The following is a 16,398-nucleotide window of genomic DNA, read 5'->3' as shown; positions in this document are numbered from 1 at the left end:
CACACATTTATTGAATCTATTTTTGTCATTAAATCACCAGTTCTCCAGCACGGACTCCTTCTTTCTTTAAGTATAGAAGAAAGGATGAGGATTACACTAAAAAAGGAAGAGGAAGGCGGTTATACTGTATCATTTTAGATTTGAGCTATAATATAGCAACATAGGTTTTTCACAAAAGTCTTAGGATTTAGAACAGTGGTTCTCATAAATAGCAGATCTACAAGCTCACAGCGTGTCACTTCGTGCCACACTGTGAGCTTGTACATCTGCATTTTTTGGGGAAAAATCTTGAAAGTGTTTGAAAATATTTCAATATTTTTTGCATGTTTTAACATAAAGTCCCTGGCACAAAACCTTTTCAGATGTGGGGGGGCCCGCGGCCAAATACATATCATTTTGAGGGTCCTTGGCATGAAAAAGTTTGAGAACTACTGATTTAGAAGGCATTGGTAAATTCAGCGTCAGGTCTTAATGGGTTAAGTCCAGAACAAGCAGCTTTGTAAAGGTTTGTAAAGTGGTTGTGTGTGTGTGTGTGTGTGTGTGTGTGTGTGTGTGTGTGTGTGTGTGTGTGTGTGTGTGTGTGTGTGTGTGTGTGTGTGTGTGTGTGTGTGTGTGTGTGTGTGTGAGTGCACCCTGAATGTATTTAGCTGATGCACTTGATCGAATATCTACTTGTTATTACTGCTCAAGCCGTAATGTGTCAATGTAATATAGACATTTAAAAAAAATCTCTCTATATAGGCTATTATATTATTACAAAATGTTGTATTTTACGCCATAATGTAATTCTAATTTTGTAAACCAAATACTTGCAAATGGCAATACAGCAACATACACACACGCGCACGCACAGACACAGACACGCACAGACACAGACACGCACGCACGCACGCACGCACGCACGCACGCACACACACACACACACACACACACACACACACACACACACACACACACACACACACACACACACACACACGCACACACAGTATCTATCATTTTGGTCTATGAAGAAGACTACATGGAGTGTTTCCCCCTACGACATTTAACTCAACTCTACAGCAAAGACGCCATCTGCTGGCTGTTGGAGAGCACTGACTACGACAGCAAAGTGAGATACTTTAGGATTGTGCACAGAGACTTTAGATCCTACTTATAAATCTGTCAAACAGATGATATTCTTACATGTCCATGCATATCTTATTTATTCATGAAGACATACATGGGTTCCTATATCACAGACATTCTAACAGTTACAGATCTCTTTTAAGTCCAGGCTCAAAGTTCACATTTTAGAATTTGTGCCTGTGTGTGTCTTCTTGTTTATGTTATTTTAGTTACCTGGTACTTGGAGCTTGTTTTAAATGTGCTTCATGAATATATTGTGGACGAATTTTGAGTCATCGAATGCAACTGTTAGTTCTCTGGACTGGTGTCGGAATAGTTCATTTTGATGTCTGTTCTAGGGTCGTTGTTAGCATGCTTGTGTGGTGGTATAAGGTGTTAGTTAAAATATCATAGAGGAGTGTGTGAAAAATTACAAATTTCACTTGACTTGACTACTATGAAAACACAACCAAAGTATGGATTAATTAGGAAATACAAATGCTTTGTTTTATTGTAGCACAAAACGGTATCAGACAGCAATTGATCAGCACTACATTCAATACAAAAAACTGCAGTAATAAATTAAAACAAAACTGAAAACAGTTCATTATATAAAAAAATACCACTGATCGATAAATTATAAACAAGGAAGCAAAGCTTGGTGTTCATCTCAAACAGGGACGGATTAATCCCTATACGGGCCCCTGGGCCGCCAATTTGGGTCCCCCTTATTTTTTGGGCAAAAACGTATTTTGGGGGGCGGGTAGTGAAAGTTACAGGTATGGTGTGTATGATATGAAATCCTTAATCATATTCTATCTATCATATATGGAAGGGCCCCAGGAGCCCTTGTCAGGGCCTCAAACCCAGCGAGAATCACTGCTGTAAATACAGAGGAGGGGCCCACATATTTGATATTTGATTAACCTATACATTTCATTTTAGTAAGTTGGCGATGGCCGCGCGGCCCAGTTCCCCGCGAAGGGCCCCTGCATGAGAGCCAAGGGCCCCGACGGCCCAATGGCTAATTCAGCCCTGATCTCAAAGCATTGTCACAAAACCAACTGCTGGTCTGGAACTTGTTTTTGTAACCAGGTATTAGACAGCCAAGAGTAACCCAGAACCCTGTAACTGTTATCTAGACTCCACAGTGGTGATGGCATTCTGGACCCAGTTCTGAGTTGGGTCGACACAAAACTTGCCACCATTCTTCATTGTGAACCTAGAACAGACAGAGAGAGAGAGAGAGAGAGAGAGAGAGAGAGAGAATATTTTCATCATTAAGATGTTTCATTTGATTTTGAATTCATTGTAGTCACTATGGTGACTTCTGCTTTCCAGTGCTGTCTGCTATGAGAGATTAGAGATGATTACAGGCCTGGACATCCCATTCTCCCCCAGTTTGTTTATTCTGGGGGACCCTGCCACTTTAAGGAATGTATTTTCTCCTTTAGCTGAATGGACCGGAGAAAAGTAATATAGTACCAATCATAAAAAAATAAATAAAAAAACACTTAATACGGTCTGTGCACCAGTAGACTGAAAGAACGAGCTGAATCCATGGTCTTGAAGGGCGGAGCAAAACCCAGCCGCCCGGATTTGTGCGGGGCTTCCTATTGCTTCACCAATCTATGTCCCCAACGCGTCGCGATGCGACGCGTTGGCTCGGTCGCGATCGGCTATTTTCAAATAGCCTATGTATAAAATAGGGCTAAAGTGGTTAATGTATGTTTTATAATGAAATATTTCATATCTGCAAAGTAACTACTAAAGTTTTTTAATCATTCTGGAAGAGTGAAGGTTCCCCCTTTTCTTTAACCAAAGTTGGTCAGCGTTGCATCTATTTATCCCTCCCTCTCTCTATACATCCCCCTCTCCCTTTCACCCCTTTTCTCTCTCTCTCCCTCTCTCTCTATCTCTCTCGCTCTCTCTCTCTCTTTTAATTAGAAAATTCCAATCTTCTGACAAAACACCCATTTTTCGTTTTTGTTAAACCTTTTCTTTCAGCCCCTGATTCTTAGTAATCACGCTGTCCCAAATTCCTGTAAATTTCCATTTGATGGATCATGATATAGTCATTGGAATGCCTTCTGAGGGTATAGCATTACATTTTGGCGCGAGAACCAATGAAGTTGTATGCTGCCCTCAGAAGCCATTCCAATGAGTATAAGTCACATCTGCCTTTTTTACAGTTTAGAGCCTCTGCTGCAACATGCGTTGTGAGGTGCAGCCCTCCTCTTTTGCTTTGTTTTCCTTCAAAACGTACTGTCATCTACATCAGTGGTTTTCAACCCTTTTCATGCTAAGGACCCCTAAATTGATATGTATTTGGCCGCGGACCCCCATCTGAAAATGTTTTGTGCCAGGGACCCCCAGAAGCAGAGATTTGAGTAAAACATGGTCGCTTTAAAAAATATATATATTCAAACATGTGCACACATTTTCAAGATTTTTCAAAAATAGCATACAAGCTCACAGCGCGGCACTCGGTGCCGCGCTTGTAGATCTGCTATTTTTGAATAGCCAAAGCTAGTGGCTAAAATGATTATGACGCTATGTTAACTAATTTCACTGGGGACCCCCTGGTACCCCCTCAAGGACCACTGGTGGTCCCCGGACCACTGGTTGAAAACCACTGATCTACATTAAAGAGATAGTTCACCCAAAAAATTACTTATTTTCCATCAATTACACACCCCATGGAGGCTTGAATTCATGGGGATTTTTTTATTTTTTGTCGCATTCCTAAGCCAATAATTTGATGACCGGCGGAGTCTCCGGCAGTAACTAAGTACATGTACTCAATTACTGTACTTATAGGTAAATTGTTGAGGTATTTTTTACTTTCTTCAGTATTATACTTTTTTTTTAATACTTTTACTTGTTCTACCCCACAACATCTCAGAGGAAAATATTGTGCTTTTACTCCACTAAAATTAGAAATACAGTTTGTGATGCTCTTAGAGAGCACACTATAGGTACTTACACACGGCAAGCAGCCAACGCGCCTATGTAAAAGGCTCTATGCACAGCAGCCATTTTGGAGAGAAATTGGGCCTCTTCTTACTTCCTTCACAGGTGTTACCAATGATACTAATGAAGGCTCTGTTCCATTCTGGTCAGGCCTGGGTGCTGATATCTGCATGTTGGCTCACTAGAAACACTCCATTTTGATTCCCAAATGGCCCCTTATGGTGGGTGTTTAACTCTATGGTGGGTGTTTAACTCCATTTGGTTCCATTTGTATACTCTCAGAGTTATGGGGGTCCTTGAAAATAAGACAACCACTATGCCACACTAAATGGAACAGAGCCTTCATTAGTGTCATTGGTAACACCTGTGAAGGAAGGGGCCCAATTTCTGTCCAATATGGCTGCTGTGCATAGAGCCTATTCACTTTCAATGAGAGGCGGGCGATTATTTAGGATGCGCGGAGAAGTTGAGGGGCGGTGAGGCAGGCGCGGGCCCCGTGAAATTCTCGCGCGCGTGCTCGTTTGTGCACGCGCGCGCGCGGTCTGCAAGAGCTGGATTGTGATGAGCTTTTCTTTTCACCACACCGCGCAGGAGGAAAAAAACTACAATGATCGCGACGCGATCACCGCTGTGCCGTGTGTTACGACCTTTAGTGTGCCTTCCACTTGACCCCGGTATGATCAAGGTGTTGTCAAATTGGCCCGTAAGCCTAAGGAAGGACATTAGCAGGCCAGGATGGCAGTCTGAATCGGGTCTCATGCTGGTTAGCTGCGTTTTCCACTGCATGCATGTTTAGAATGTGCGTTACAGCAGCCTGTCAGCGTCCTGCTCAGGCATCAACAGAACATTGAACCCATTCGTCCCATTTGTGGGGAAATCACTGGCCGAACCGCCAAAGCCACACACACACACACACACACACACACACACACACACACACACACACACACACACACACACACACACACACCTCTGCTCCTCTGCTCTGAATGTCTATGTTAACTGCACAGCACATGTAGCATGTGTAAAAGGTTTACGCAGTGATGTAAAGTAACTAAGTACTTGTACTCAATTACTGTACTTAGGTAAAATGTTGGGGTATTTTTACTTTCTTCAGTATTATCATTTTTTTGGATACTTTTACTTGTTCTACCCCACAACATCTCAGGAAAATATTGTACTTTTACTCAACTAAAATTATATGAAAACTTTAGTTACTCGATTTTCTTTGTAGATTTGTATTATTATTACAAAATGCACTAACCACTCACAATGCGTCGCGATGCATTGTGAGCTTGCAGATCGGCTATTATCAAAATATGTTTTATACATTTGAACTTGTGAAATGGGACATGCTGCACGCAGATGTTTGAATGCTGCCCTCAGAAGGCATTCCAATGACTATAGCCTAAGTCACATCTGCAGAATGCACATTGAGTACTTTTATATTTGGTACTTAAAAGTATATTTTAATGCCGATACTTTTGTACTTTTACCAAAGTACATTTTGAATACAAATTATACTTGTAACAGAGTATACTGTAGCTACATTGCAGTATTGATACTTTTACTTAAGTGAAACATGTGAGTACTTCTTCCATCACTGGGCTTATGTGTAGGTACACTAGTAAATATAGCATAATACTCACACAACACCAAGCATAGAGCACCGATTGTGTGTGCGCTGGAACGTCACCACGTTGTTCTTAGGCAGGCGCTTGGTGCGATACTTGAAGCAGCACTCGGCAGCATCTGGGCAGAATAAGAGAGAAGAATAAGAAAGAGACACAGAGAGAATGTTATGATAATAGTTTAGGCTTGATGTGCTTAACCTGTTATCTATTTGTACTTATTCCACTCCAATCTGCATATCGCTGATTTTTATACGACAAGAAAAACAAATAAGTTTGGTTTTCCAACAGCCTTACTCTGTTCATTACTCTTCAGTTCATTGATGAACTATAGCCTCACATTAAAGCGTTTTCACTTTTTGGAAGAGTGAAGGTTCCCCCTTTTGTTTTTTAAACCAAAGACCACCTTAACTACACTGTTATTTATCTTTCATTGACTTTTAGTGAAAGACACAAGCTACAGCCCTCCTCTTTTGCTTTGTTTTCCTTCAGTACTTACTGTCTTCTTGTGCCAGGACATCCAGAGTTGAGAACAGCAGCATGCAGACCACTAGAATAACTAGTATCTTCTTCATCCCCATCATCATTGTGTTTGATTATGGTTGTAGTCTGTCAGTGTTGCATCTATTTATCCCTCCCTCTCTCTATAGGCTACCTCCCCCTCTCCCTTTCACTCTTTTCCCCTTTCTCTCGCTCTCTCTCCTTCTTTAGAAAATTCCAATCTTCTGACAAAACACCCATTTATTCTTTTTGTTTTGTCGTTTGGCGTTTATAATATACACACGTAGGCTTAACCCTTACCAAACCTTTTCTTTCAGCCCCTGATTCTTGTAAATCACGCTATCCAAAATTCCTGTAAATTTCCATTTGATGGATCATGAAGCTGAAAGACATGCGTTGCGTTTTTGTCATTGTCCACTTTTGCAGGTTAAAGCCTCTGCTGCAACATGTTGCGATGCCATGCGTTGTGAGGTTGTAGATTGTGTGTGTGTGTGTGCGTGCGTGCGTGCGTGCGTGCGTGCGTGCGTGCATGATGCAAGTAAAATAGGCCAGATTGTGCAACTATAATCAATGTGGTTTTCATTACACAACATAATCAAAAGGTATTCAAATTATTCTTCATTCTCAAAGAAGCATAGTACTGTAGGTCAGACAGCATTACAGGCAGATAAATACGCGATGAAACACGATGTCGTCCTGCACACATTATTGAGTCATTTCAAAATAAAATAAAAAACAGCAAACTAAGTTAACAACTCAAATAATGTTCAAAATGTGCAACCAAAAGCCCACGTCCTCCTCCATCGATTATCTAGTACAGCAGACAACCGGGCTTGCACTTGACAATGTCTATAATTGACTCTAATCGGAAATACAGTTTGTGATGCTCTTAGAGAGCACACTATGTGTGCCTTCCACTTGACCCCAGTATGATCAAGGTGTTGTCAAATTGGCCCGTAAGCCTAAGGAAGGACATTAGCAGGCCAGGATGGCAGTCTGAATCGGGTCTTATGCTCTGCCTCTGGCTGCCCCCCAGCGGCGGACTGGCCATTTTGCGTACCGGGAAAATGCCCAGTGGGCCGCTGGGCCAGTGGGCCATATTTTCGCTCCCGTTTTAGGATTATTACGGTAATTTCCGGGTCGCGCGGCCCAATTATTAGTTACGTTAATGTTTGAGCTGGGATGCTTTCCAGCAAGGGCCTCAGTGCGGCTGCAGAGTTCATGTGCAGGGCTGGGCTGAAACAGTGAAACAAAAGCCCCCCCCCCCGTTGACAAAACGGTCCGGGGGCTGGTGGGCCGGTTCGGACCAAAATGCCAGGGCTGAATTTTGGTCCCAGTCCGGCCCCCCCTCCCTTGCAAAGTGGCTTTAAAGAAAGGAAATAGTGTACCTGCAATGCGTAGGCCTACTGTCCAGAAGTCAACCTTCAGTACGCATTGCAGCTACACATTATCATTTTGATAAATGTTATTTGTTGAATTCTAGTCCAATATAAAAAAAAAAAGTTTATTAAAGAGCTGGAGAGACAGGGAGTCCCCTTCTGAACAAACATGCTATAGCAATTATTAGGCTTTAACCTTTCAAACAAAAACATATCCATCTCTACTGTTACCCCACTGTGTCCCCAGCGTATATGGACCTCAATCATGCAGACAGGGGGAAAGGGGGGTGCATGCAGTGAAAGCACTCTTTTGGTAAAAAAAGATATAAGGTGGGTTTTCATACCGAAATACTTATAGTATACAGTTATAAAACAAAAGACGTTTTTGTCTCCATTATAGCCTACATATTATGTGTAGTATGTGCATTGTTGTGTGCCATATTGTTCCATTGTGTAAATGGCTTTTTCAATCTACGTTCAAATTGTGCAATTTTCAGGTCATAACACAGCTCAATAATTTTGAAATACTGAATAACAGACCACCATTGAAAAACATTTAACAAAATTGGTTAATTCAAATGAAATGGATAAGTGAGACACTGCAGTCTGCTTTCTAATTTATATTGTGAAAGGATACAGATATATAATTCAAGACATATGATTATAAGATCAAATTGTGTACACCTTTATTGAAAGGGAAATTCAACAAAGTTCAAATATGGAGACAAGAGGTTTCTGCCAGACAGCAACGATATCCCCCCTGGAGAAAAATGACCATGCAGCCAACACTGGTGTGGTTACGTTAAAGGTAGGGTAAGTGATTTACTTTGGTTAAAATAAGTGTTAAATAGTTCTATATTCTGATAGTACTCATTGCTATCAGTAAAAGGAGTCTCCCATGTCTCACCAGCTCTTTATTAAACAGAAAATGCATTTTCAGTGCTCTCTCCTGATTGGCTTAAATGCTGTCACCTACTTGAAAATGTACTATATTGTGTTTACTAAAGAGCTGGAGAGACCCCTGTGACCAAACAAACGCTCTGTAGCAATGATTACTATCAGAATATTGCACTTTAACCTTTTCACTAAAAACATATATACACCAAAAAAATCACACCCAGTGTGAAGTGGGCGGTGTGTGGTCATCACAACATGACTCACTTAAAAAAAAGTATAAATGACTTTTTTTTAAGTCCATACTGCTATTCACATTTCAGCTAAAGCAATTTTTGGATTCTTCTTTACGTCTCCCACAAAGCTTCGTCTCTTCCATTGTTGGATTATATAGGCCACTGTATTTTTAGAAATCTTAAATTCAGCTGAAATTTCTCTGGAACCTTGACCAGATCTTTGCTTTGTCACAATTCTGTGTTTAAGCTCTTGTGATATACACTTGGGTCTCACAAGGCCAGTTCTAGGAAGACTTGCCATTGTCTTTGTTTCGGTTGTTACTTTCCTCATTTTAACCATAGTGATTTTGCGATTCTTTTTCACTGATCTCATGAAATACACAACATCTCAGTTAAATATACTACTCTCACATCAAAATGGTTTTAGATTAGCCAATCACAGGATGTGAAATTGGAGCACTATGTGTTGTGACACCCAAGTAGGTGGTGTGTGGTCATCACGACATGACTCACTTTAAAAAAAGGATAATTACTTTTTTTAAAGTCCTTACTGCTATTTATAGGGCTGCACATGTGTCATGTACACTTAAAGGGTTTTTTTTCCGCTGGTATGATTCCTCATAAGTCCAAGTCATTTCCTGGTATAATAATCCACAGGTGTGTTCAGGAAGAGCCCTGCAGCCAGCTGGGCAGTACCGCCTATTGTCAGGCTGCTGGAAAGGGGCTCATGCTTCATTCAGCATTCTGACAGCAGCCGGGTTAAAACTATTCCAGAACCTGGTGGTGGAACTCTTGATACTGCGATAGGTCCCCTTGCCCGGTCGCGGTCGTTGTAGGGTTCTGAACAGTCTGTGACTAGGGTGGTACTTGTCCTTGATGATGCGCTTGGCTTTGACCACGCACCGCTTCTTGTACAGATCCTGAAGCGCTGGGAGGTCGCTTCCCATTATCCGCTCTGCCGATCGCACTACTCGCTGTAGGTTGATCTTCTCTCGGGCAGTGCAGTTCCCGTACCAGGCCGTGATGCAGCCTGTTAGGACGCCTTCAACCGAACTGTTGTAGTACAGCTTGAGGATGCGCTGTCCTACTCCAAGCTTATTCAGGCGGCGGAGCCAGTACAGTCTCTGCTGAGCCTTTTTCTTCACGTGTGTGGTGTGCGTCTCCCACTTAAGGTCCTCCTCGATGTGTACTCCGAGGAACTTGAACTCGCTGACCCTTTCCACTGCAGCACCGTCGATGAGGATGGGCGCATGGTCTCTCCGCGGCCTCCTGAAGTCCACGATCAGTTCTTTGGTCTTGTCGACGTTGAGAGCGAGGTTGTTCTCCCGGCACCAGAGCGCCAGTGAGTTGATCTCGTCTCTGTAGTCAGACTCGTCGTTGTTTACGATTCGGCCTATCACTGTCGTGTCGTCCGCGTACTTTATGATGGTGTTGGAGACATGTGTGGCTATGCAGTCATACGTGTACAGGGAGTAGAGGAGAGGGCTCAGCACGCATCCCTGGGGTGCTCCGGTGTTGAGGGTCAGGGGGTCAGATGTGATGCTTCCCATTCTCACCACCTGATGTCGGTTGGACAGGAAGTCCTGTATCCAGTCGCACATGCTTGGGTGTAGCCCTAGGTCTCTGAGCTTTTTGTCAAGTATTGCTGGGACAATGGTGTTGAATGCTGAGCTGTAGTCCACGAACAGCATACGTACATATTTGTCCTTCAGCAGCTTGTTGTCCATGTGCGAGAGGACGGTGTGGAGAGCCATGGCAATAGCGTCGTCGGTGGATCTGTTTTTGCGGTATGCATACTGCCACGGATCCAGCGAGGCAGGTAGCGTGGAGCTGATGTATTCCCTCACCAGTTTCTCGAAGCACTTGCTGACGATCGGGGTGAGAGCGACAGGTCTCCAGTCATTCAGGCATGTCACTCTGGCCTTTTTGGGAATGGGCACAATGGTTGACATTTTGAACCCTGCAGGGACCACAGCCTGGGAGAGGGAGAGGTTAAAGATGTCAGCGAAGACACCCGCCAGCTGGTCTGCACATGCCTTAAGGACCCGGCCTGGGATTCCATCAGGTCCGGCTGCCTTGTGGATGTTGACCCGTGCAAAGGCTGTACGCACTTCTCTCTCCGAGATGATTAGAGGGTTCTCCTCTGCTGGTGTTGCTGATGCCCCCGCTTGGCTGCCGCGGTTGGAGCTGATCTCAAACCGGCCATAGAAAGTGTTCAGTTCGTTGGGGAGGGAGGCAGGCGGGTTCACCTCGCTTCTGGTTCTTGTTTTGCAGTCTGTCAAGGTGTGTACCGCCTGCCACGTGCTCCTGATGTTGCCATTGCTGAGTTGGTCTTGCATCTTTTCAGTGTAGGCCTTTTTCGCTTTCCTGATGGCGCTGTTTAGGGCCGCGCGCGTCGTGTTACGCGTTTCCACGTCGCCAGATTTGAAACCAGCATCCCGTGCGTGCATGTGTACACGTACTTCGCTGTTCATCCATGGTTTCTGATTGGGATAGATCCGAACTGTCTTTTTTGGGACTATGTCGTCTATGCACTTACTGATAAAGCCAGTGACTGAGTCTGAGAGTTCGTTGATGTTATTCCCAGCGGCGTTCTTAAACATCCCCCAGTCAGTCTGGTAGAAACAGGATTGTAGCATAGCGTCTGTGTCCTCGGACCAGATTCGGATTTCCTTCTCAACGACCGGCTCCCTTTTTAGCCTCTGTTTGTAGGCAGGTAGCAGCTGGATGGCGTGGTGGTCAGAGCTTCCTAGCGGTGGGCGGCGGAGGGCTTTGTATCCATCCTTGAAGGGCGTGTAGCAGTGGTCAAGAATATTGTCACCTCGGGTACTGCAGGTGACGTGCTGGTGGAAAAAATGGAACAAAACAAAACTATACTTTTCAATGTTTTTGTTAAGGGCTTAAAAAAAATGTTCCCTATACATTCTGTAACCATTGGTTCTCGAAGTGGGGTCCAGGGACCACCATGGGTCTTGAGGGCGTTCCAGGGGGTCCCCAGCTAAATGATAGGATGGGTCTGTAAGTAAAAGTGTATAGACATGGAACCAAATGGACCTGTGAAACGTGTATGTTGTACGTGTTTCAGAGTTAAATTAACAATGATTTGAATTAAAGATAAAGATGAATTTGGGTCCCAAAGATAGAAATGCCATTGGACTGGGGTCCAATGGCCTATAAAAAAAGTTTTTTTTTTTTGCCATTTTCCCCCCTAAACCTGAAGCCATTTGTAATCGTGTATATTAATGTTATTTAGTGTTCAAAACAAAATAAGGTGACCTCAGTAATAATACTGATAATAGTACTACTGAATAATTCCAAGGATTAATTGCTCCTCAGTTGTTGTTTTTTTTAGCTTTGTTGTTTTTATTATTCTTATTCTGTTGCTATTTTATTTATTCCTTGCATTGTTAATTCTAATTTAGAGTTGATGTATTTGCTTATTTAAAACAAAATCTATATAATGAAGTGTCTTGTTATTATTATCAATATCATTATTATTATTATTATTATTATTATTATTATTATTATTATTATCAAGTAGTATAATCAGGGGTGCACATAACTTTTTAGGTCTGGTACGCAGAAGAGCACCTGGACATGTGACTTGGTGCGCATGGCGCCCGTCCCGTTTTGTCAACGGGGGGGGGGGGGGGGGGGGGGGGGGTTCAGCCCGGACAGTTTTGTCAACGGGGGGGGGGGGGGGGGGGGGGGTTCAGCACGGTGCCCACCGGACAGTTTTGTCAACGGGGGGGGGGGGCGAGAAAAAAAGGACGCCCTGCTTCTAAATTCCGCCGATTTTCGCCGTTTTTTTTTCTCACGCTGTTAGATAAAGCCCCCAAGGTTGGTGCCCTGTGCTGCTGCGCTGATTTTATCCGCCAGATTGGGACGTTCACGGCATATTTTGCACCATTACGGTGCGTTCATCATCGGTGACGAGTGCCATAACAGCCGCTGCTGGCTGCGTGCATGCAGCGAGGCAATGCGAGGCGATGCGAGTCATATCTCTACCCCTGTGCCTAATGGCTGTACATGGGGCCGACGGGTGCTTTAGAGTGATTGTGTGAGTGTGGCTTCAGGAAGGAAATTCCTAGCCTCGATCTCCAGGCTTTTATTTTTTAGTTTTGCTAAAAAATAAAAGCTTGGAAATTCCTGTCCCAGCTGTTGGTGCGCAAAAGCGCCTCGCGTCGCCTGATGTGGTGCGCATTTTTTATTTTGGGTGCGCATGCGCACCTGCGCACCAGTTATGTGCACCCCTGAGTATAATTCATTATTAGCACTAAACATGCTTTATTTAGGCCTTACAGGGACTCAATATACTCCAGTTCAGTAGGTGGCGGTATACACCGGATATACGCAACGGATGCTTACATCAAATGACTGACCAGAGTGTTGCCATATTTTGCGAGAGAAATAAGCAGCCAGGTCTATGAAAACAAGCCCAAAACTGTGTATTGGCTATAGTCATGTGGCGACTAATAGGCCACATGGCCTATATACATATACATATATATATATATATATATATATATATATATATATATATATATATATATATATATATATATATTGAAAATAGCCGATTTACAAGCTCACAAAGCGTCTTCAAACAAACCCAAAGTCGCTTATAATAAGCAGACATGGCAACACTGTCCATTCCGTGAGCAACGATAGGACATCCGGTTGCTACCAAGCCAGCACCCTGACCCTTCTCTCGACGGAGGGAAAAATCACAGCTGATATATCGATCATTTTCCTCCGGGGAAATGTAATTTAAAGGTTAGTATATTAACCTACTATTATTTTGTATCTGTGTGGATGTATGCCTGCTGTGTGTAGTCTAAATATGTCGTTTTAGAAATGTTTGACATGTTTGTTTACATGTTAGCGTGCTAGCTTGGCTAGCCTACTGTAGCTAACTGACTAGACTTTTCTTGGTTGCTACCCACATTACTTTTAATCACGTCACAGAGTTATGATACTAACTGTTGATCGATGGATTGGTAGGCAAATCTGTGTTATGGATACTTGTACTTATTTTATTTATATAGATCGCCGAGCTCATGTTAGCTGAAGGCTAGAATAAGGCTGAAAATAGCCAATCTACAATCTTATGCCACAGCCGAAATCTTAAATGTATTTTTCCCTCTCTTTTCTTTCTCTCTATACAGCATAACCTCCAGGTTAGCATCATGGAACCCAGCTGTACCATTTTTGACAACAGGAGTTCTCCTCAGGTATGAAGGCAACGTTTATATATTTTCATTGTGTAGTTCTGATGTTGCTGAGCCTTTACATAAAATAAAACAACAAACATGACTTTATTAAACACTGGTTAGCAGCTAAATGCAGGCCCCAGAAAATATTAAGACCCTGCATTGATATTAGTATGTTACTGTTTGTAGTTTTTTCCTGACTAGTTTTCCCCCTAACAAAGAAAATAAATTCACCATGGGACAATGGCGCTTGGATCGTCAACACATTTCTATAGCTACAGTAATGCTAAAACTGGGCCGTTCACGCCTTATCTGCATGACACACAGACTCGATGCAACTCGATGCAAAACATCTCGGATAGAATTGCCACTAAATTAGGGCTTAAATGCATAACTGGGTGTCTGACATTAAAATGACAACATCACAGTCATGCTTAGAATATTACTTTTATTGACTGTCTAATATATCTCCCTTCTCTCTCTCAGGTGGCGTTCTGGGTTGCTGCTGTGCTTATAATTGTAACTGTCCAACCCTCCCTGTGGAGTATGAGAACACTTTGTGTGTCCAAATTCTCTCTACCAGGTATTAACTAGTCTAATCCATCTGTTTTGTACCAATCTACAAGCAGTTGTGCGATGGAGCATGATACTTTGATTGTGTCTAACCCTTCTCCTTTTCTTTTTAATTTTCTTTCTTTCTCAGATGTTTCTGCTTGTCATTTCCTGCGTCACAGCAGTGGGGATGAAGAGATCGAGGAGCGTCTGTGATGACCAAGCTTATAAAACCATGGTAGGTTTAACATGAGTCTAGAAGTAATGTACAGCATAACAGTATAAAGTAGAGCCTGACTAAAAAAAAAACGGTTCGATTACTTACACACTCTCCCTGTGTCTGTATGTTCCAGACGCAGCGCTGTTTGACCTGGTGAGGGCAGTGACCACATTCAAGAACCTCTTGGACCTCACGTTTTGCAAGGTAAGGGTGTGACTACACAAAATAGCCAATCTACAAGCTCACAGCACGTCACATTTATTTTACCACAAATCCCTGAACCCTCTTGTAATCTCTGTCATGATAGTTGAACATTATGTGAAAATTACAAGTTACATTGTAGGCCTGGTGTTGGTGTGGAAATTTAGTGAGGCATTAGAAGAGGGGAACTGATCAATGTATCAAGGGTTTCTACACACTGAGTTAAATTAACATACATTTCACTATATAAATTGGGGTCTCAGAGATAGACATGCCATTAACAGGGTCTGTAGACCTAATGCATGTTAAATTGGGGGTCCTTATTAAAGTACCAACTCCACCGTTGTCTAATTTATTTCCTTTCTCTCCCTCTCAGTTGGCGTTCGTTGGGTGGCTCACGTGACGCGTTCCACATGAAGGAACTCCATTGGCTTTGGAAGAAGAGGACTAGAAGAGGCGGGCGACAGACACCAGCACACGGAACCCAAAATTGAATTAAATGAACAGTGGCCCATTTTGTATTCATTCCAGTAGCTTTGATATGGCTCTGAGTGTGTGGCATGTTAACTAGAAACACATACACCAGGACAAACTACAGCGGTAACACACGGAACCAAATGGACCCTTACAGGTCTGCAACTCTGAGTGTACAAATGGACCATAGATCTCCTATTTTTTAATATTCTTATGCATTTTTTACTTGACATTCTGCTCAATGGGTATGTTTACTTGTTTTGTTACTTTAAGTAGGCTATTGATTACCAGTCTGACTTCACACATATTATTACAGCATTGATACTTTTATGTGGAATACTTTTCTCACTGTCTGCCATTTTAAAGTGATACATTTGTATTTTAGGATTATTATTTCTGTGCCTTCCTTTTCTAATAAATACCATAACAATGGAGTTAATGTCTGTGCTGCATTATTTCATGTAGGCCATGTATTTTCTGCATTATGTCATGTTCTTAGACAGATACTTAGAGATACAGGGGAACTGTGTGATGGGGACCTTATTCTGTATTGGGGGGCACCACCCCCCAGATCCCTAGGAGGGGGGTCACCTTGTGAGCCCCCCCCCCCCCCCCCCACACAATGTGACCCCCAAAATAAGGGAGGGATGCCCACCTACGTCACAGCCAATCATAGGTGGCTTATTGCACATGCTCAGTAGCATTGCTCGAGATAGGGAGGAGGGAGGGGGGGATCTCCCCCCTCCCAAATTGTGGAAATCCAGGTTAGGGCTGAAGGTGTGATTTTCTGGCAGCAACCCCAGCAGGGGGTCACGCATACTTAATTTGGTACCATACAGGAGTTTACCGACTCACAAAACTTTGAGTTTTCCGAGTGGAAAACTCTTGTAAATTCTTGTAAATTCTCTGAATTTACATCTCATATTCATCGGTTTTCATAGCCGGAAACCTTGTTTTTTTTGCATTGTGTGTGCACTGGCAGTGTGTGGCGTGCTGGCCATGGTGTTACACACTGTC

General features: G+C 42.9%; 1 protein-coding gene and 1 long non-coding RNA gene across 2 annotated transcripts; one reads left to right on the top strand and one right to left on the bottom strand.

Annotated features, from left to right (window-relative positions):
* Positions 1–1,602: 1,602 nt before the first annotated feature.
* Positions 1,603–6,302, bottom strand: LOC311062538 (C-C motif chemokine 24-like). Its single transcript, XM_084081654.1, has 3 exons — positions 6,211–6,302; positions 5,730–5,832; positions 1,603–2,329 (listed from the first exon to the last, which is right to left on the bottom strand). Exons 1-3 carry the CDS (start codon positions 6,296–6,298, stop codon positions 2,242–2,244), a joined length of 279 nt encoding a protein of 92 aa, XP_083937780.1. The 5' UTR covers positions 6,299–6,302; the 3' UTR covers positions 1,603–2,241.
* Positions 6,303–14,653: 8,351 nt separating this feature from the next.
* Positions 14,654–15,774, top strand: LOC311063532. Its single transcript, XR_014602605.1, has 3 exons — positions 14,654–14,724; positions 14,840–14,910; positions 15,284–15,774. It is a non-coding gene; the product is annotated as an uncharacterized lncRNA (long non-coding RNA).
* Positions 15,775–16,398: the final 624 nt, after the last annotated feature.

This window comes from Gymnoscopelus microlampas, assembly GCF_963454915.1.
Source record: "Gymnoscopelus microlampas genome assembly, chromosome: 16".
Taxonomy (NCBI): Eukaryota; Metazoa; Chordata; class Actinopteri; order Myctophiformes; family Myctophidae; genus Gymnoscopelus; species Gymnoscopelus microlampas.
The sequence above is the reverse complement of the archived record's forward strand: the minus strand, read 5'-3'. Positions and strand labels throughout refer to the sequence as shown.

What these genes read in the sequence shown, in the direction of transcription:
- LOC311062538 (XM_084081654.1), bottom strand. Translation starts at nt 6,298, where the DNA reads ATGATGATGGGGATGAAGAAGATACTAGTTATTCTAGTGGTCTGCATG. An exon ending in TGTCCTGGCACAAGAAGACA is followed by an intron (nt 5,833 to 6,210) that starts GTAAGTACTGAA and finishes TATTCTGCCCAG; the next exon opens with ATGCTGCCGAGTGCTGCTTC. An exon ending in TGCTCTATGCTTGGTGTTGT is followed by an intron (nt 2,330 to 5,729) that starts GTGAGTATTATG and finishes TGTCTGTTCTAG; the next exon opens with GTTCACAATGAAGAATGGTG.